Source organism: Puma concolor, chromosome D4 (genome assembly GCF_028749965.1).
Source record: "Puma concolor isolate L17-30 chromosome D4, mPumCon1.1.hap2, whole genome shotgun sequence".
In the NCBI taxonomy this organism is placed as follows: domain Eukaryota; kingdom Metazoa; phylum Chordata; class Mammalia; order Carnivora; family Felidae; genus Puma; species Puma concolor.
In genome coordinates, this window is record NC_141679.1 from 10,450,055 (window position 1) to 10,472,026 (window position 21,972).

General features: G+C 47.0%; 1 protein-coding gene across 2 annotated transcripts in view; it reads right to left on the minus strand.

Moving 5' to 3' along the window:
- The window catches only part of DMRT1 (doublesex and mab-3 related transcription factor 1), a 113,524-nt gene extending 109,058 nt beyond the window's left edge, over positions 1-4,466 (minus strand). For both annotated transcript variants that reach the window (XM_086684949.1, XM_086684948.1), the window contains exons 1-2: positions 3,949-4,466; positions 82-265 (exon numbers count right to left, since the gene is read on the minus strand). In XM_086684949.1, coding sequence (XP_086541075.1) covers positions 82-265; positions 3,949-4,311 — 547 coding nt within the window. In that variant the 5' untranslated portion in view covers positions 4,312-4,466. The remainder of the gene's footprint in view (positions 1-81; positions 266-3,948) is intronic.
- Between the last annotated feature and the right edge of the window lie 17,506 nt (positions 4,467-21,972).

The following is a 21,972-nucleotide window of genomic DNA, read 5'->3' on the forward strand; positions in this document are numbered from 1 at the left end:
GGCCAGTCCCGAGACCATTTTCGTGGACCGCGGCCCTTCTTCCGTCCTGGCCGGCGACCACGTGTGCCTCGGGCCCCTTACCTGATGCGGCAGTGGTGGGGGTGCTGGCCGGCCCCGGCTGCGAGGGGCTGCTGCTCTCGGTCATCAGGCACGGGTTGTTGCCATTGCTCTCTCTCTTGACAAGCAGTTCGGCAGCGCTTGGCAGCGGGATGGGGTGGCTGATCCCCAGCTCCTCCTCCTGGGCCTGCTGCCTTCTCAGAGCCACCTGCAAGCACAGGGCAGCAGGTCAGCCCTCCTGCACCCCCCCCACCCCCGTCACCTGGACAGCACAGCTGCGCCACAACCACCTGGCCCCCGTCACCCCAGGCGTGCTGATTTAGGGGCTTCAGGATGGAGGCCCGAGATCCTCTCATTCCTTGCAAAAGAGAGCCACCCCGGTACCTAGGAGGTGCAGCCAAAGTGGAAGGTGGTTTAGAGCCCATGGTAGGTCACAGCCTGTCCCTTACACCCAGGAGTATGTAAAGGAGCAGGAAATGAGCCTGGCCAGGGAGGATGGGTGGGCGGGGGGGGGGGGGGGGGGGGTGGTGAGACACCCGTAGAGTCAGCCAAGCAGAGTTGTTCAATCTGAAGAGAAGTCAGCGAGGGTAGAACAGGAAGGAAGGAGAGTGAGGTCACTCACTCCTTCTCTCCACACATAAAAGGCCGCCATGCTGGGAACAGCAACCAGCAAGATACAGCGAGATTAGAGTCCACCATCCCAAGGTACTCACTGTTGAAAAGCAGAAGCAGGAGGTGCACATGGGCAGCCACAACTCACCACGCAATGTGGCAAATACCACAGGACAGGGACACATCCACCCCCACAGCAGGACTCTGGAGACAGAGACGGCTTTGAGTGCAAGAATCAGCCAGAAGTGGTACTGGAACAGGGCCTCGAAGGACAGAATGAGGAACGCCTGGACCGGCAAGAAGGAAGGGTCAGAACAACATAGCACAGGGGAGCAGGGTAGGTGGGAAAGGCAGGGGCTGCCCAGGAAACCCCACAGGGCCCCGATCTCTGGAATGGAGGAGCATGCAGAGCCAAAATGGGAGGAAGGGGCTGGAACACCGTGTTGAAGTCCCTGGGGAAAGGAAGGGAAGGGAGAGGCTGCAGGGGGAAAGAAAGGCAGAGGACAGGCTGGAAAGAAGGAGCCGGAAGTGAGGGTGTAAGGGACCTAACCTAGGAGAGAGACTCCTCACGGTCCCTCTTCAATTTATCTGCTTTTAAATAACATTGTTAAAGGTTCGGGGGGAAAAAGTGTAAAGCAAATAGAAGTAAAGTACTTTTGCCTCCTACACGTAACAGAAGAGGAGTATTTCTGTTGAAACTGGACTATTGGTAAGAGCGAAATGAGAAAGTAAAATATCTCTACCTCAGCGGCCCAACTACAAGCCCAAAGTCGAAATCAAAATGGTTAACCAGAAACACGGTTACGATTTATATATTGTTTTAGGAAAACTGTAGTCCACATTTAGCAAACTGATTAACTTGAAAATAATTTCCCTCACAACAAGAATCCTCAACTTACAAAACAAAATCCTTAAATAAGATAAAACGACTAATCTTAAGTCTTGGATTCTCCATTAATAACTAAGTTTAGAAACAGAATATGAAAGATTTCACGGAAACAGCAGCAACAACAGCAAAAAATACCCACAGATCTCTGAAATACGTCAATGCATGCTTATACCCCAATTTACACAAATCCCACGCGTGCACAAAATGCACAGGGTGTTTATTATATACACCATAAACTAAGGACACTGTTATAAAGACCTCTCAAATATTTTACTTACTTTTTTAAGTTATTTATTTTGAGAGGGAGGGAGAGAGAAGGCGACCAGGAGACGGACAGAGAAGACCTCTCAAAGATCTTAAAGAAATGTTATTTAATCCAGAAAGGTGGGGCAATTGATTAAAACACTACCACTTGAAGGTCATATTTAAGTTCAATTTCACACATTCAGAACGAAAAGAATGGCTGTTATGGGAAATTTTAAAGGATTTCATCTAGCACAGTGCAAACTTTCTGGTGCAGAAAATGCTGAAGTTTCATATTATAACAGTAACCCTGCGTCGTTTTTGTTTTTAACATAAGCAAACCGGCTTTTTCCAAGTTGGTGCCCCTTTTAATAAGAAAGCTTATTCAAAATGAATGGCCCTATTTCAATACAGATTTTTAATTATATTTTGAGGACAATTCCCCTCTCAAGCATACTCTCCACACTAAATATTTAAGCTAATAACTAAACGTTCAGAATATTTTTCTACCTACAAACATAACTTCAATGCCCCTAAGTCTTCCTCAGTAAGCTCACGGGGATGCATTTTAACCCACCATCAGTGTTCTCTCTTCACCCACTCCAGATTAAGCTAAAAATCCATAAGGAAACGAAGGAAAATAACCTGCGTGTCCACTTGCGACCCGTGAAGGCAACATACAGCCAATTTGAGACACATTTTCAAAATTCAGACGGATATAAAAAAGCACAGTCTTGTTAAACCGCTTATAGGAGTTCTTCTCCACGGAGGATATCTACACGATCCCAGTCAAAAGTAGCGCATCGTTAGTAAACATTTCTTTGGTATCTTTTAATCTTAAATAAACTGTCTTAAAAGGATGAAACAAATTTTAGCTGGAAAGAATGTATATTATTCTCCCCTAAAAATCCTTTCAAGATACCAAGGACGCTAACTATTTCCGTTGAAGACGCTAAACTACTGTCCAGCTTGGGGTGCTTTAGAAAAAAAAAAAAAAACAGAACTACAGATCTACCCTTAAACCCTTGCCATTTTCTCCCCTGAGCTGATTTTCAAATATCCTTAAGAGTGCTTTAAAACAGACTCAAAGGAACTTGGACCTGAGTAGGCCAGGTCCAGGCGGCAAAAGTTGAAACGCTAGTAAAATTTCCGCGGCTCAAAATGGCTGATGCGCGTGGCGCGGACCCGCGGGCGGCGAGCTTGGGAAGGGCGCCTGGAGGTGCGCGGGGACCACGCGCGCCGCAGCGACTTTTCCAGGAGGATCTCGCCACCCGCGCGGTACACGAAAGAGCGGCGGACGCTGTGAGCTCCGTGCTAACCGCCCCCCCCCCCCAGTCTGCCGAGCGGGAGCCCTCCAGCACCCTCCCCAAAGTGAGAGCTAGTCTCTGCTCGGGGGCGGGGGTCCTAGGGCCTCCGGAGCGGGGTGGGTTCCCCAACTCTGTGCTCCAACAGCGAGGTCGGAGATCCTCGGGACCGCGGGCGGGTTGGCCTCCCAACACTCTCTGCTCTGAAATTGGGATCAGAGATCCTGGGGATGCTGGTGACCCCCCAAGGGGCGAACCCTGCACCTCTGTGCTCCAAGAAAACCATCAGAGATCCAAGGAATTCTGGGGACCCCCGAAGGCGCGAACCCCGCAACTCTCCTGGAGGACGGGGTCAGGGATCCAGGGACTCCGGGACAGAGCGAGCCCTGAAACGTACTGCTTGGAAAGGATCAGCCATCCTAGGGATAGTTTCTGGGAACGCCCGAAGAGGCGAACCCCTCAACCGTCTGCTAGAGGGCGGGGTCGGGGATCCCGAGACTCCGAACAGCGCAAACCCAGCAACTAACTCTCTGCTCTGAAAAAGGGCCGAGATCCTGGGGACCCCCAAAGGGGCGAACCCCGCAACTCTATTTAAGGGCGAGATCAGGGATCCCGGGGCCTCGGGCAAAGCCTGCACCTCCCCCCTCCGGGGGCCGGATGGGAGACGACTCCCGGTCCTCCAAGGGTGGCGTGGCGCGTCGCGTAGCTGGGAGGCCTGGGCCCCGCGGCCGTCAGCGAGCCCCACGGCCTCCCTCCAGAACCCCTGGACCGCGTGGCGCCCGCCTCGTTCGAGGGACTTTAAGCTCGGGGCTGATCCCCCTGTTCCTGGACGCCCGCACTCACCTGCGCGGCCATCACGCGCTGTCTCTCGGCGATCAGGTTGCACTTCTTGCACTGGCAGTCCCGCCACATGCAGAAGCGCTTGTGGCCCTTGAGCGGCGACGCGTAGCCGTGGTTCCTGCATCGCGCGCACTTGGGCAGCCGCGGGGACTTCTTGCCCCCGGAGCCCATGCCCGACGACCCGGAGCCGGAGCCCGAGCCCGAGCCGCCGCCTCCGCCGCCGCCGCCGCTGCCCCCGGCTCCCGCACCACCGTTGCTAGTTAGCTGCGGTCCTGCCGCTTTGCCGAAGCCCCCCGTCTTGCCCTGCGGGGGTGCCCCGGCCTCCGACGGTGCCGAAGGCTTGCTGAATGCTTCGTCGTTGGGCATGGTGCCCCAAAGAGAAGTGCTAGGACCCTCTGGACTCCTCTCTGGTCTGGAGCCGGCTGCAAGGAAAGAGCCCAGCCGACGGCGAGGCTCGGGAGCGGAAGGCGCAGAAAGCGTGCGCGCCGCAGCCGGAGGTGCAGCCGGAGTGGCGAGGTCGAGCCACACAACGCTCAGACTGGCGGGAGTGGGGAGGGAGGAGGTTGTGCCTTTTTTTTCTTTCTTTTTTTTTTTTTTTTTTTTTTGGCGCGCGCGCGCGCGGCGCCCAACTTTTAGATACTTTTCAGAACGTTCCCGGGACTGCCTGGGCGGGAGAAGGCGAAAGGGAATGCAGCCACGCCCACCGCCCCCCAACTCTGGCCCTAGCGTTCCGGCCTCGAGCTAGCTTGCACTGGCTGCAAACGCCGAGGGCACTGCTGCAGGGTGGCTGCAAGTGCAGCCAGAGATGCAGAGCCGCGGGGATCCTGCGATCTCTGTGCCCGCCCAGGTGCGAAAGCGCGCTGCACCAGCAGGAAGCTCAGCTCCCCAGGGCGAGGGCGTAGTTGTGCATCCTGGTCGTGCAAGCTGCTTGGAAGAGATGCAGACCACCCGGTGGGGTTCTCTGGCTCCCTTCCCCCATTCTCCAAGTTAGTTGGGTAACTAAGGCAGAGGTTGGCAGAAGCCAACTAGGAAAGGAAAGCGCCTTCTGTCTCACTTAAGAGAACGAAGTATGAGATTGAAGGCCTGAGAAAAGAGAAGTCTCTGCACTTAATCAGCAAATGAGACTCTCACTGTGTGGGGCTCGATGGCACCAAAAATTGGGCCTTTCTGTTCTCCAGTTATCCCTTCGTGCACTTATGTTCATTCGTTCACAGCATTTCCACCTGCTGGCTCCAGATAACTTTCAAATCTATAGCTCCAGTTCTTGTCGCTTCTCACTTTGGGGGCATACAGCTTCTTGCCTTGAGGCAGCTTCACATAGGATCTGCAGGCACGTGAAATTCAGCCTTTAAAAAAACCTTGATGGGGGTGGGGTGTGCTTAACAGATGTAGATATTTCTCAAAAGTCATCCCACACTTAAGATCTGTGCATTCACTGTAATTATCCCTCTAAAAACCGTCAGTCATCTTACAGCCTTCTCCCCACCCCCACCCCACCCATGTGTGTTTCCTCTCTGTTCACAGGTACAGCAAATCCCTTCCCAAGGCCCGCAGATCATTTCTTCCTACACACCCACGTGTCCCTGGAACACCAGCCCTTCCCTTGTCTGGATCTGCAGTAGCTCCCAGCGGGTCTCCCTGTTTCTTAGTATTCCAGTATATTCCATGCAAACAGCAGCTGGCCCCTGCAGTGGCTTGGTATTGTTTGCCTTGTGAAAACCAAAAGTTAAAAAACCTAACGCTGTGTCTTAAAGGACTTTGAATGACCTCCCTCTGCATTTCTCAGCCTCATAGAGTATCCACCCAGCATGGAGGGCTGTTGTGGGTCCTTTACCTACCTGTTTACTTGGTGACACCTCCCTAACCCCACAACAGCCATTGTCCAGCCAGGGGGCTGCCCTAACATTGCCCTCCCCCCACTCTCCTTGTTTTCTCCAGTATTAGTTCTCAGGTTCCAAATTCTGGGCCCCCATCCCCGGGGGGGGGGGGGTGCGGTGGTTAGGTCTGCAAAGGATGGAACCCACCCTACTTGGCTTCTCATCGAGGTGGTTATCTGGTTACCCTCACTTAGCAAATGAGCATTTTTCACATTCTCCATTAGTGTTCTCTGGCTGCAAATTATTTTCTAAAGAAGCTTCTAGCTGTACACAATCCCTCATACCCTACCCATCGAGTCAGTGAAGCTCTATTCCGGACAGAGGCCAGGATCCAACCAATCATCTTGTTCTGGAACCTGTTACGTGATCACCACCAGTTTGTGGAGGAATACTGCCATTAAAACACACAGACCAATTGCTGTTAGGTACTATTTATTTATCTTTTTCCATACATTTATACTTTAATACATTAGCTAGAGCAGAATTATTCCCAAACGCCAATCCAGTTTTAGAGAATGTAGTAAATGTTGGAAGCAGTGACTGTCAAATTCTATGTTACAGGGGAGCCTCCCCTCCCCGGGATCTGTGATGGAGGGGTTTAAGGCTACAGAAACGTTGAGGCTAGGAATCTGTGCGACCAAGGTGCTAACACATAAAATGTGATGAAGCTAACGGCCTAATAAAGTTTTTATTCACAAACCACAGAGGAGGTACCAGGCGCAAGATGATCCAAAAGGAAAGTAGGGAGCTCCCAAGGATGAGCCGAGTGGCTCTGGATATTCAGAGTGGCCTGGCCCTCTTGTCTCCTTTCTTCCCGCCCCTCTTTCCAGAAACCAGATCTATGAAGGCTGATGATGCAGATCTCTATGTACTGAGGTAGAAACATGGCGAAGACATACTGATGAGTGGTGGAGGTGGGGAAGCCTGTTCTAAAACGTGGCAGGGTTAGGCAAAGACTTCTTAGATATGACACCAAATCACAAGTGATAAGAGCCAAAAAAAAAAAAAAAGCTAAACTGACTTTATCAAAATTCAAAAACCTTTGTGCCTCTAAGAAACTGAAAAGCCACAGACTGGGAGAAAATACTTGGAAATCATACCTAATAAAGGACTTGTATCTAGAATACATTAAAAAAAAAAAAAAAACTCTTGAGATTCAATAATAAAGAGACACCCAGTCGAAGAATGGGCAACATTTTGAATGGACATTTCACCGAAGAAATTATTCGAATGGCCAGTAAGCACATGGAAAGATGCTTGGTATCGTTAGTCACCAGGGAAATGCAAATCAAAACAACAGCGAGGTATCACCTCACACCCACTGAGATGGCTGTGGTCGAAAACATGGACAGTAGCAAGTACTGGGTAGGATGTAGGGAAACCAGAATTCTGATATAGTGCTGGTGGGAATGTAAAACGGCATAGCCATTTTGGAAAGCTTTACCATGTGACCAAATTATTTCGCCCCTAGATATCTACCGCAGAGACATGAAAATATGAGTCCAAACAAATCCCCGGACATGAATATCCATAGCACCATTATTCATTTTAAAGAATCCCAATTCATCAACACATGAATGGATAAACAAAATTGGTATATGCATACAAAGGAATATTTATCCAGGCATCAAAAGGGATGACAATAGTGATACATGCTAAAGCAAGAATGAACCTTGAAAACATGCTAAGGAAAAGATTCAAAATACCACATATCGTATGTTCCTATTTATATCAAATGTCCAGAAGAGGCAAACCAATATAGAGAAGATAGATGAGCATTCACCAGGAGCTGGGGGAGGGATGAAAAGGAAGTGCAAACGGGTATAAGGGGTCTTTCGGGGGTGATGCAACAGTCTAAAATTGCGTTGTGGTAGAGGCGCCTGGGTGGCTTGGTAGGTTAAGCGTCCGACTTCGGCTCAGGTCATGATCTCACGGTTCGTGGGTTCGAGCCCCGCGTCCGGCTCTGTGCTGACAATTCAGAGCCTGGAGCCTGCTTTGGATTCTGTGTCTCCCTCTGTCTCTGCCCCTCCCCTGCTGGCTCTCTCTCTCTCTCTCTCTCTCTGTCTCTCTCAAAAATGAATAAAATATTTAAAAAATAAAATAGTATTGTGGTAATGGTTGCAAAGTTCTGCAAATTTATTAAAATTATCAGTATGACTAAAACAAGAGAATTTTATGTATATAAATTATAGCTCAATGAAGCTGTTTATAATTTTGAGCTGAAAGGCAACAAACAAAAAACACCATGATATACAATGTGGTTCCATTTCTGAAATAGAAACTAATGTGGATTTATATCTGTTTGATAGACTATTTAGTTCTCCCTGGGTTACAGGATTATGGGTGATAATCTTATAGTTTGTTTTTATTTTATAATTTTGCAAAGTCGATCCAGATTCTGGAACCCTCCATTCTGTCTCTTTTCCATGACTGTATGGTAAGAGCTGATATCCAGGTTTGGGCTGAGCTGGTGCAGCCTCAGTCCCATGGTCAACCCCAATTTGCCAGCACTCTTAGCATTAGAATTCAGAAACTAGGGGCACCTGGGTGGCTCACTCAATTAGGCATCAGACTTCGGCTCAGGTCATGATCTCACAGTTCGTGAGAGCTGAGCTCTGTGCTGACAGCTCAGAGCCTGGAGCCTGTTTCAGATTCTGTGTCTCCCTCTCTCTCTCTGCCCTTTCCCCACTCGTGATCTCTCTCTCTCTCTCTCTCTCTCTCTCTCAAGAATAAACATTGAAGGGGCGCCTGGGTGGCGCAGTCGGTTAAGCGTCCGGCTTCAGCCAGGTCACGATCTCGCGGTCTGTGAGTTCGAGCCCCGCGTCAGGCTCTGGGCTGATGGCTCGGAGCCTGGAGCCTGTTTCCGATTCTGTGTCTCCCTCTCTTTCTGCCCCTCCCCCGTTCATGCTCTGTCTCTCTCTGTCCCAAAAATAAATAAAAACGTTGAAAAAAAAATTAAAAAAAAAAAAGAATAAACATTGAAAAAAATAATAATTCAGAAACTAAGCTCATTTCACAAAAAATTATTATGTGTTTTGCTTTCTAACTACTATAGCTCAGTGGTGCTTACACTTTACTATCTGATTTTTTTTTCAACGTTTTTTATTTATTTTTGGGACAGAGAGACACAGAGCATGAACGGGGGAGGGGCAGAGAGAGAGAGGGAGACACAGAATCGGAAACAGGCTCCAGGCTCTGAGCCATCAGCCCAGAGCCCGACGCGGGGCTCGAACTCACGGACCGCAAGATCGTGACCTGGCTGAAGTAGGACGCCCAACCGACTGCGCCACCCAGGCGCCCCTACTATCTGATTTTTATAAGTGCTTAGGAGGCATTACTTTCACCATCAGAAAAAAAAAATACATTATTTTATGAGCGAGGCAGCATAGCATCATAATGAAATGCCTAGCTTTGAATCCCAGCTGTGTGACCTTAGACAAGTTTCTTAACCTCTCTTAGTCTGTTTAATAGGAGAATAAGAGGATAATAATAATATCTGCCTAAAGGATTGTTAGAAATACTAAATCAGTTAATACTCATGAAGTGCTTAGCAAAGTATCTGGTTCCCAGTAATAGGGTTATTATTATTATTATCATTATTATCATTATTGTTGTTATTGTTATTTCCATATTGGAAAGAAAAAAGAGTAGGGAGAAAGCAGGGTACATATACGTCTAACCTTCCACACGTTAGTATAATTTAGCGGGGGGAGCTATATTAGAAAGCACCAGTGATAAATTTCATCTACTTTGCATTTTGTCCACAGGAAGCAGTCTTTGCCTGAGGTCTTCGTACAATAGATTAAAAGGAAAATTCTCTGTGGTGCTTCTAACCAAATATATGAAGCTAGATACTATACCAGTCAAAATATTCAGCTCAAGGGTCAAGCGTGGAGCCCTGAGTCTACTGGCCTGAACTAAAGCCTTGGTGTGCATCTGTGTGTGGGCAATGACCCAGCGACCGGTATGAGCAGTAGGAGTCTAAGGAGGAATGAGAGCAATAGAACCTGAGGCGCAGCATGCAGGGGGACCCGCCGCCCCATCGCCTGCAGTCGCGCAGGATGTGAGCAGGCACAAAGGAGAAAACAGGACCTTCTAGGTCGTGGGAACAACGGATGGAAGGCTGGACACGGGGAGGGAGCCCGTGGGTTGGGGGAGAGGGCACAGGCATGCCAGTCTGGAACAGAGGAGTCAAGCTGGAGCCCAGCAGGAGATAAGGTTGGAAAGATAGCGTGGCACCTTGCCTGCCAGTGAGGAATTTGGCTTCTATCCTATAGGCAAACGGAGAATGAGGAAGGTTTTTGTCCTTGAGGTGTTTGGGGAATAAAAATGGTGGGTCTGCTAATTACTGTGTGATTTGAACGAACCGCTTAATGTCTCTGAGCCTCCCTCTCTTCATCTGGAAATTGGAGAGGATCTGAGAATTGTAATGATGCAGTGTCTACCATACATCAAGGGCTGAGTTTGGTGCCTGCGAGAGAATAAGCACGATCCGGGTGTGAGCAGGTGTTTCAGAATTCCACAGGAGGAATCTTGAAGCACAGAGGGGACATGAGGGGAACTAGGAGGCAGGTTTTTAGGATCTGGACAGGCTGCTAATTCTTCCTGAGTAAACAGGTCCCGACAAAGTCAGTAATTAGGAGCCCCGCCTGGAACTTGGAATTAAGTGATGAAACCTCTGAGTAGCTAACATCTGTCACAAGGCACAATGCCCCCCACCTTATCTGAGCATCTGCGACCCATCTCAGTCTCCAAAGGAAGACTGACACAGTAAGGTAGTGCAGGAAGAGCGGCACAGGTGGGAGCCAATGGGAGGGAGGAGACAGCACACGGGAGGCGGGGCTCTGGGTTAACTCGGTGCAGAGGCTTGCTGCTTGCAGGACCCACCCCCCATCCCCCCCCCCCCCGCCCCCCGCCCCCCGCCCCGGGCGTCCGGATTTTCTAAGACCATGCAAGGATTGATTTTCCCAAGTAACGCCCTGTGGGTCATCAACACAAATTTAAATCCTGTTCTAGTCCTTACTTTTTGTTTAAGCAAAGAATATAAATAATTGATTTTTTTTCCCCAGGAAAAATTGTTAAAATGTAAATGTTATGACATTTAAAGGGAAAGCTTGGGGCACCTGGGTGGCTCAGTAGGTTGAGAGCCTGACTCTTGAATTCCTCTTTTGGTCATGATCCCAGGGTCCTGGGATGGAGCCCCAAGACGGGCTTTGGGCTGAGTGTGGAGTCTGCTTGAGATTCTCCCTCTCTGCCCTCCCCCCCACCTCTTTCTCTCTCTAAAATTAAAAAAAAAAAAAAAAAAAACTTTAAAAAAATGAAGGGAAAGCTTAAGTTATGTGGGGGGAAAAATTACTTAACCTGATAGTCAAATGAAGTGATCCACAAAAAAAATACTCATCATCCAGAGAAATTAAAAAATGTATTTTGAAGATAACTATAGAGGATTTTTCAGTCTTAATTGCTGTTCCAAAATTGTCAGCAGCATAAATGGCTTGCCATTGTAAGTTTTTCTTGTAGGATCAATTGTTTAAAATGTCAAGAAGAGGGGCGCCTGGGTGGCTCAGTCGGTTGAGTGACCGACTTCAGCTCAGGTCACGATCTCACGGTTTTTGAGTTCCAGCCCTGCGTCGGGCTCTGGGCTGATGGCTCAGAGCCTGGAGCCTGCTTCCGATTCTGTGTCTCCCTCTCTCTGCCCCTCCCCCACTCATGCTCTGTCTCTGTCTCAAAAATAAACATTAAAAAAAAAATTTTAAATGTCAAGAAGAAATTTGGTTAAAAATATTTATTTTGGATGGGAATTGAAGAGTACACATATCATGATGAGCACTGAGGAATGTATAGAATTACTGAATCACTAAATTCTACACCTGAAACTAATATTACACTGTATGTTAACTAACTAGAATTTAAAATAAAAAAATTTTTAAAAGCTTAAAAAAATAAAATATTAGGTCCAAAAAATTTATTTTATAAAATTTATTTTGGTGGGGAGAGAAAACAGTACACTTGGGGCACCTGGGTGGCTCAGTCAGGTGTCCAACTTGTGATTTCAGCTCAGGTTATGATCTTAGAGTTTATGGGTTCAAGCCCCATGAGGGGTTCTGTGCGGATAGCATGAAGCCTGCTTGGGATTGTCTCTGTCTCTCTCTGTCTCTCTCTCTCTCTCTGCCCCGCCCCAGCTTGTTCTCTCTCTCTCTCTCTCTCTCAAAATAAAATAAAAAAATAAAAAACTTTACATTTATTTTCAATGTTTGTTTATTTATTTATTTATTTATTTATTTATTTATTTATTTATTTATTTATTTTTGAGAGAGAGACAGAACATGAGCAGGGGAGGGGCAGAGAGGGAGACAGAATCCAAAGCAGACTCCAGGCTCTGAGCTGTCAGCACGGAGCCTGTTGCTGGGCTCCAACTCACCAACCATTAGATCATGACCTGAGCCAATCAAGACCTTGACACTTAACCAACTGAACCACCCAGGAGCCCCTAAAAATAAAATACTTTAAAATCAAAGGTGTCTAGGGGCACCTGGTGGCTCAGTCGGTGGTGTCCAACTTTGGCACAGGTCATGATCTCATGGTTCATGGGTTCGAGCCCTGCATCGGACAGTTCAGAGCCTGGAGCCTACTTCAAATTCTGTGTCTCCCTCGCTCTCTGTCCCTCCCCCGCTTGTGCCCCCCCCCTCTCAAAAATAAACATTAAAAAAAAGTGTCAAATTAAAAAAACTTTTTAAAAATTTATTTAGAGAGAGAGAGAGAGAGAGAGTGAGCGTGCACACATATAAGTTGGGGAGTGGCACAGAGAGAGGCAGAGACAATCCCAAGCAGGCTGTGCATTATCAGCACAGAGCCTGAGTCGGGGCTCAAATTCACAAACTGTGAGATCATTACCTGAGCTGAAATCAATAGATGCTTAACCTACTGAGACACCCAGGTGCCCCTACTTTTTCATGTTAATAATCCCCCTGAAATTACTGTCTATTTAAGTACTTTCTTCTACAGCTACTGCTCTGGTAAACGGAGGCTCTTGCAAGGGTTTTCCTGTGCCTTCTGCCATCACAGATTTAAAAGACCAGAGGAAACAGTAATCACAAATCTTGAAATAACTTTTCATTTAAGAGTTTCAAATGAATCAGAAGTTAAAATGTATATCAACAAAAGTGCTCAGATATATCTCCCATGGGGTTCAATAGCCACTCTCTGGCCAATTTCTCGGTTTGCTACCAAAATAAAAAGAAGATAAACAGATAAGATTCAGAGTGCAAATACTGCCAAGATAAATAACAATGTGAGTATGCTTGGATTTTTACCACGGGCCATTTCATGAGGCAGAAGCCGTTGAGAATAGTAAAGTGAGTATTTTGTGGCTGATTCAAAGTTTAAAAATTGAAACCTTTAGTAGACGCATAGATCAGTTATTATGTGCTTCAGCAAACTTTGTGTTGTTGTTGTTTTCCCCCAAAGAAGGCCTGGTCAGATTTCTCCTTTCCCGGCAAATGGAAGAAAACTACAGTAAGTTTTAGAAATCTGGTGTAAAAACAAAAATTTGTCTAATTCAAGAAGGAATCTTCTATTCTAGAATCTTCTAGCCAAGAAGCTAGAGAGTGAGGATGACTGTGGTACCGGATGCCAACAATTAGACTGAGCCTACTCATTGCAATTATTAGCACAAATTATTTTAAAATGACCTGTAAGTCTAAAATGGCAAAAGAAATAATTATACATGTCTATACTATTTTCACAAATGTTGCTTCAAGTTGTTTACTGTATATGGTTATTGTCACAGTTGGCTACTATGACTTGAAGGGTCAGAACACCCCTAACCAAACGTGACTTCAGAACACTATAAAGCATGTATCTGGTGCTCAGAAAACAAGACAAACGTGTAAAATATTTCACCAAAGAAAACATCAGTAACCATTCAGCTCAAGAAAGGTCGTGAGTTAGTGCACGATTCATCCCCAAATGGAGGATGACATTAAGCACTAAAGAGTTTAGAAGACAAACACACTGAAGACTGGAGGGGGTGCTGGGGGGCTTCTTGGAAGAAGCAGGCTTTCAGGAGAGAAGCATTGGGATTAATGAACCAAATCAGGAAGGGGTGGTAGACTGGTACGAACTAGAATCACACCTTCCAAAGGGGGAAACGGGGCTGTCTCATGATGGGGACATTCAGGCAGCCTCTACTCTGTCCTGAAAATTTTTGTCCCCAGGGTGTGCACTTCCTCCAGCCCCCATCATTCCTCACTGCCCTACTTGGATGGGCATTCCTAATGGACACATCTCTCCTGCTTTCAATAGACTCAGGAGGCACACAAAGCCCTTCTTTGCCTTGAGGAATCTTACTGAGACAAGGATGGAGTACTTTTAATTTATTATTTACAAATACTCAGAAAATGGGTACCCGGGTGGCTAAGTTGGTTGAGCATCCGACTCCAGCTCAGGTCATGATCGCAGGGCTCATGGGTTGGAGACCCACTTCCGGCTCTGTGCTGAAGCCGCTTCAGATTCTGTGCCTCCCTCTCTTTCTTCCCCTCCCTCACTCGTGTTTTCTCTCTCTCTCTCTCAAAAATAAATAAACATTACAAAAAATACTCAGAGAAGCTGGGGCAAACAAGGAAATAACCCCAGAGTGCCATAAATGGACACACCCCTGCTTGCACACGCCCCAGTTCCTGGGGACTCCCAAGGGAAGGGTCACCCTCTAGGGCTCCACCAGCCCACGGCCATGTTTGCCACCGCAAGACAGGCATCATCTTTACACAGTGCCTCTGCGAGCCAGTATGTTTGGCCCACAGGACTGGGTCATCTTGCACACATGCACCGGTGTGGGGGGTGGGGGGTCCTGGGTGGGGCAAGGAAGCTTCCTCCTGCTCCCTTTCAGGCCCTATTTCCTGCCTAGAAGACCCCTCCTCCACAGTGATTGACAGGTAGTGTCTGTGTGTCCTCCCCCGCCCCTCCCCCCACACGCTGTGAGCTGAAAGTGGTCTCCACGTGGGAGGTAGGCACCAACACAGTGGTGTTGGAGGTGACAGGTGGTGGGACTAGAGGGTGGGATTGATAGCCTCATACCCAGAGAATACGACCAATACCCTGTTAAGCAGGGGAGCCAGATAAAATACATAAATATTGCCTGGGACGTACTTATACTAAAAAATATTACCCTTGTTTATCTGAGATTGAATTTCAACACAGAAACAGGTTGAATTTCTGTGTTTTAACTCGCCAAATATGGGGATTCTAATTTTACCGGTTCTTGGAAAAATGACTTACCCCAAGTCTTCTTAGAAGTAGGGAAAAAAAAAACCTTTAGGGCCAGGGGTCCTCCAGCTATATCCCCATATGCCAAATTCAGGTAACTGTATGTTTTGTATAGCCAGTGGGCTAAGAATGTGTTCTACGTTTTTCTGAAGCTTTATTTATTTTGAGAGAGAGAGAGAGCACAAGCCGAGGAAGGGAAGAGAGAGAGAGGGAGAGAGAGAATCCCAAGCAGGCTCCCTGCCATCAGCGAAGAGCCTTATGCTGGGCTTGAACCCATGAACTGTGAGATCACGACCTGAACCAAAATCGAGAGGTGGTTGCTTAACCGAATGAGCCACCCAGGTGCCCCTGGGTTATACATTTTTAAATGTCTGAGAAAATCAAAAACACAAGTTTTGTGATACATAAAATTACATGAAATTCCAATTTCGGTGCCTGTAAATAAAGTTTTATAGGAACACAGTTCCACTCACTCCTTTATGTACTGGCTCGTAGCTGCTTCAGAGATAGGAGGGCAGGGGCCAGGAGTGGCAACAGATGCCACGTGGCTCACAAAGCTTAAAATATTTACTATTTGGTCCTGTTACCAAAAAAGAGTGTGGATCCCTGCTATGGATTTCCTTTTCTTTTTCTTTCTTTCTCTCTCTTTCTTTGTTTCTTTTTTTTTTTTTTTTTTTTTTTTTTTTTGAGACTCCCAGTATGACTTAAAAAACAAATGACAGTATTTCCAACTGGGAAAACACATTTGGAGGTACACTGAAAGTCTTCTGTGGACAGCAGGCTTGGTTTAAAATCATGTTCCAGGGGTGCCTGGGTGACTCAGTCCCTTAAGTGTCTGACTTTGGCTCATGATCTCAGGGTTTGTGAGTTCACGTCCTGCATCAGGCTGTGCTGACAGGTCAGAGCCTGGAACCTGCTTCAGATTCTGTGTCTTCCTCTCTTTCTGCCCCTCCCCTGCTCGCTCACTCTCCCTCTCAAAAATGACTAAACATTAAATACATACATATATATATGTGTGTGTGTATATATACATATATACATATATATATACATATATGTATATAAATGTGTGTGTGTGTGTGTATATATATATATATATGTATATATATGTGTGTGTGTGTATATATATATATATATATAATGGGGCTCCAGTCTTTACCCCTCAGGGTCTCTCCCTGCCAAGCCCCTGCTGGCTGGTGGGTTGAAAGAAGAACATGACATGAGCCCTCTCTTGCCCCAGCTCGAGATTACCAGGGGAGACAGACACGTAAATCAAGGGCTCTACTGGACATGTATTAAGGAAGTCTATCCGGGCTCCTGGGTGGCTCAACCAGTTGACTGACTCTTGATTTCGCTCAGGTCATGATCCCAGGGTGGTGGTACTGAGCCCTGCGTCAGGCTCTGCGCTGAGGGCGGATCCTGCCTGGATTCACTCTCTCTCTCCCTCTGCCCCCTCCCCTGCTCATGCTCTCTCTCATAAACAAACAAACAAACAAACAAACAAAATGGAGTTGAGAAGGGGCACCTGGGTGGCTCAGTTAAGTGACTGACTCTTGATCTTAGCTCAGGTCTTGATTTCAGGGTCCTGAGCTAAAGCTCCGCATTGGGTTCCGGGCTCTGGCACCCTGCCACTTGCAGACCCCAACAGGAAGAGACAGTACCTTGCATTCCCCGAAGGAACAAGCCTGTACTTGACTATTCTGGCAGGAGGAGGGAAGGTTTTCTCCTTGCCCAGGAACGGCCCAGCCAATGGGAGACGGTCACAACCCAGCCAATGAGGAGCCAGTATACTTCAAACTCCCAGTTTATCCCAATGGACGCTTTGCTTATTACAGCCCTGCCCAACGCCCCCCTTCCCTCTGTAAAAAGGTGTTTCTCCCCGTTGTTCTCCGGGTTGCCTGTTGTTTTCACGTGTTTTGGGTTTGCTGGATTGCGATTCTCTGATGTTCGCAAATAAACTCGTTAAACAGTTTATTTTTAGGGTTAACAGTGTGAACGGCGATAGCAACTTAATCAGGGTGATTTACAATGAGCTTTTCTGAAGCCGCAGCAAACAACACAAAGGGGGCAGGTTTACATGTGATGCAGACCAAAAAATGCTGTAGCAGATCAGAGAGGAAAGGGGAGGAAGATTCCTGCTCGTCATAGAGTTAGAATGGGTGGCAGAAGGGCTGCCTTTGAGCTGGTCTTTTGGACTCTGAGAAACAAGGGGTATGAAGTCTATGACAGTCCTTTTGTGTTTTTGTTTGGTCCTGTTCACAGCTGTGTCTCCCATCACCTGGACCAGGACCTGTGATGCCCTAGTGGCTCATTAATGTTTGTTCAATGAAGGAGTGAATTTTAAAATAAATACGTATTTTGGGGTCACCTGGTTGGCTCATTCCTTTGAGCGTTTGACTCTTGATTTCGGCTGAGGTCATGATCTCATGACCAGAGCCTGGTTGGAATTCCATCTCCCCCTCTCCCCCTCTCCCCCTCTCCCCCATCCCCCTCTCTCTCTCCCTCTCCCTCTCCCTCTCCTTCTCTCTCTCTCTCTCTCTCTCTCTCTCAAGCACGCGCACGCGCTGCCACTCTACTGTTGTTTATCTCTCTCTGAAAATAAAAAAATAAACTTAAAAAAATAAAATAGATATGTATTTTTGAATAGATAATACAGTCCCATGGTTCCGAAGTTAAAAGATTCAAAAAGCCGGAGAATGAGGTTCCTTCCTGCCTTTGTCCCCAGTCACCACGTTCCCCTCCACACAAGCAACCAGGTTTTAAATTTTTTGAGATTTCTTGCAGTTATTGGGTGCATACACAAGCAAATGCCTCGTGTCTGTGTGTGTGTGTGTGTGTGCACACGCATGCACGCCTAAGTGCGTGTATTTATTCTCTACTCTCCCCCACACACTTTTTTTTGTGTGTGTGGTAGCATATTTTACACGCTTTGGTGCATGGCTTTTGTTCATATATATATTTTAAGTTTATTATTTATTTATTTTTGGTAATGTCCACACCCAGTGTGGCGCCCAAACCCACGACCCCAACATCAAGAGTTGCATGCTTTTCCAATTGAGCCAGCCAGGTGCCCCTCGCTAGACATATTTTGAAATTATTCCCTGATAGTCTGTCGTAGGGCTGTGCCCACTGCATTGATGTGCCACACCTTATCCAGTCCTCTACACTGGACATGTCCAGCTTTTTCTTCCTTTGCTTCTAGAGGTGGCATTGCAACGGGGTATGTGTGGGTGAGAGTGAGGAAACGCTGGGATACGGAAACAAAATGACTTCAGAGCACAACAATCACCACTTTTTTAGATTCACCGGAAGTCACCCACCACCATGGTTGTGAAATGCCCACCCTCAGAATCTGACAGCTCCAGAGGTGACCTGGTCAAGCGAAAGACAATGGATCTTTGGGCAGACAAATGTGAATTCCCATCTGTGTTCTGCTCCTTACGACCCGCATTCCCCTGGAACAGCGGCTGAATCCCCCAGTTTTCACATCTGAATTGGGGCTCGTGATGCTCTCGGGCTACGAAGATTCAATTCAATGAGATAAGGAACAGAGCCTGCCTTGGGGCATGTGACTGCTTTGGGGCATGTGACTCTTGATCTCGTGGTTTGGGGGTTGAACTCTAGGTTGGGTGTAGAGATTTCCCAAAAATAAAATCTTTAAGAAACAAAAGAAATGAAGTTGCCTGCCTAGGTGTGTGGGGCATAGGAGGGAACCAGTTCCTGCCTTCATTTCGTTTTGCTGCTGTGCTGTGACCCACAGAATTCTCTTTCCTATCTTTCCCTCCAACCTTTATTCCACCTCCCTTGCCAGGAACAACTTGATGATCTGGAAGTCTACCCCACGGTTGAAGCTCAAAAACATGATGGTAAGTAACAGACGCCAGCCACAAAGGACCACGTATTGTGTGATTCCGTTTGTATGAAACGTGCAGAGAAGACAGATCTATAGGTTGATAGTTTCCTAGGGTGCTGGGGGCAAAGGGGGAGTGAGTGCTAAGGGTACAAGGTTTCATTTCTGGGTGATGAAAATGTTTTAAAATTGATGTCGTTGCACAATTATCAATATACCAAAAACCAGTGAATTGCACAGTTCCAGTGAGCACATTTCATGACTTTATGAATTATATTTCCATAAATTTGTTATTTAAAAATGCCCCGGAGGGGGGCGCCTGGGTGGCTCAGTCGGTTAAGTGTCTGACTCTTGATTTCGGCTCAGGTCATGATCTCATGGTTTGTGAGTCTGAGCCCCACATCAGGCTCTGTGCTGACAGTGTGGAGCCTGCTTGGGATTCTCTCTTTCTCTCTCTCTGTGCCCCGGCCCACGCGCACTCTCTCTCAGGATAGATAAATAAACTTTTTTTTTTAAAAATTAAAAAAATAAAAATAAAAATGCCCTGGAGGGAAAGTGAGGTAGAGGAGAAAAAATGGACAGAAGGAGTCAGGAGCAGCCTAGAGAAAGGGCTAGAGAGAAAGATGCAGGTCCAGGGCAACAATAGGCACCTAAACCTTAGTACTGGCTCAGCCTCTGACTGCAGGGTGGACCTTGGAAAAGCCCTTCACCTTTCACCTCTCTGAGCTTGGCTTGCCTCATTAAATCACAAAATGAAATTAAAAGAAAGAGGTGGAACTTCATGACCTCGGGTCTCTTGCCATCTATGAGTCTGTAATTTGCCTCCTACAGGGGCTGGGGGAAGGGAGGGCAGGGGAAGAGAGAGCCTGGAGGAGAGCAGAGATACTGGCTGGGCCCCTCCCCACCTCTCTTTGCCCTGTTCTGCACCCTGCCCTCCCCTTGAACCCTCGGTCTTTGTTCAGCTTCCCTCAACCCTGGAAGTCCATGCACGCAGGGGAGAGTGTGAGGGCTGGGTCAGGTCAGGGTCATGGGGAGGCCCGGACAGGAGCCACGTTCACAGATATTATTCCACTTTCTAGTAGAGATTATAGACCTTGGGAAGGAAGCTACTTGGGAAAATGAATACAGAGCCGAGGCAAATTCTCAAGGTGGTTTTCCACCTACTGGTAAGGATAACTTTGATATCATTAAGGTTAATTAGCATCCTTTAATATATGATCGTGACCTGCACCAGATCGAGCGCGTGAATTTTTTTTTAATTATGGTAGCATATACATAAAATGTACCATTTTAACCATTTTTAAGTGTGCAGTTCGGCGGCATTAAGCACGTTCACACGGTGCAACCATCACCACCGTCCATGTCTATTTGAAAATTTTTATGTCGAAGCAGAACACATGTGAAGTGCAAGCATCCAGTGTTCCCCACCGTGAGTTTTTACATTGTATATACCCAGATAACTGCCATCCAGAGCAAGATGCAGACTGTTCATGGCCCTCCAGAAGGCTACCTCTTGACCCCTCCCATCACTTATATTTTGTGTTTGCTAAATTTAACTCTTTGCGGGAAGGAAAAGTTCTTTCGCAGACAACTGAGGGGTTTGCAAACTGCACTGTCAGTATCTCAATGTTTCATTCCTGAGGTTGACGTCCCAGTGTACTTGGGCAGGAAAGCTCTGTGCTAGGTCCATGAACATGTTGCTCTCCAGAAGCTTTGCTCCCCTTCAGCTGGCTGGAATCCCCGAGTCCCACATCGTAGGGCCAGTTCAGGGACTAAAAAGTTCTCCCTGGAATGCGCTCTGAATTCTCACTGCAGATCGAACAAAGGTGACAATCTTTCTGATAAACAGAACGCAGAGATATTTTCTTCTTGCTGCAGGAAATCGGTAAGGAATCCAGACCTGTGGTCCACCAGGGACGTCAAGATGTCTGCTGCTTCTGTAACTGCCTTAAAAGTGACATAGCTAGCCCACATCATCATTCTGTAGCAGGAGCTGAATACTAAGGTTAGCATTAACCTACGCTCTTCTTTTTTTTCAGATTTAAAAATGTAATTTAATTTTTATGGCGATATCATCAACAAAAAACGGTAGTTTTAGGCGCACACCGTAAAGGTTGCATAGTTGTATATGTTGCAAACTGATCGCCAGTTAACATCCATCACCACACACAGCTACACATTTTTTTTATTGTGATGGGAACTTTTAAAAAAATATTTATTTATTCTGAGAGAGAGAGAGAGGGAAAGAGAGACAGAGAGAGGGAGCAGGGGAGGGGCAGAGAAAGAGAGGGAGAGAGAATCCCAAGCAGGATCCACACTGTCAGCACAGAGCCTGATGCAGGGCTCAGTCCCACAAACCATGAATGAGATCATGAAAATCAAGAGTCGGACGCCTAACTGACTAAGCCTGCCAGGCGCCCCAGGATGAGAACTTTTAAGATCTACTCACACGGCAACTTTCAAATATACGATACCCTTTTATTAACTGGAGTCACCAAGCTGCACTTTTCATCTCCAGGACTTATTTATTTTATAACTGGAAGTCTGTGCTTTTGACCACCGTCACCCATTGTTGTTTTCAGTATCAAAATTGAGGCTGGTTGCCAGTGAAGGAAGAAGCAGAGGGGTCAGACAGTAATTCATCAGACTGGGAAAACAGACTGTAGGAAACCAGGAAATATAGATAATGAAGGAATCTTGAATGACAGATTGGAGGATCATATCAATCCCAGAGAGAAAGAGATCACACAGCTGTGGTCAAGGAATCCAGAAGAACGCAAAACAAACCCCTGCTGATCTTCAGCTCCAACTTTCCTATCTGCAAAATGGCTGGGTGCAGTTTTTTTTTTTTAATGTTTATTTATTTTTGAGACAGAGAGAGACAGAGCATGAATGGGGGAGGGTCAGAGAGAGAGGGAGACACAGAATCCGAAGCAGGCTCCAGGCTTTGAGCTGTCAGCACAGAGCCCGACGCAGGGCTCGAACTCACAGACTGTGAGATCATGACCTGAGCAGAAGTCGGACGTTCAACCAACT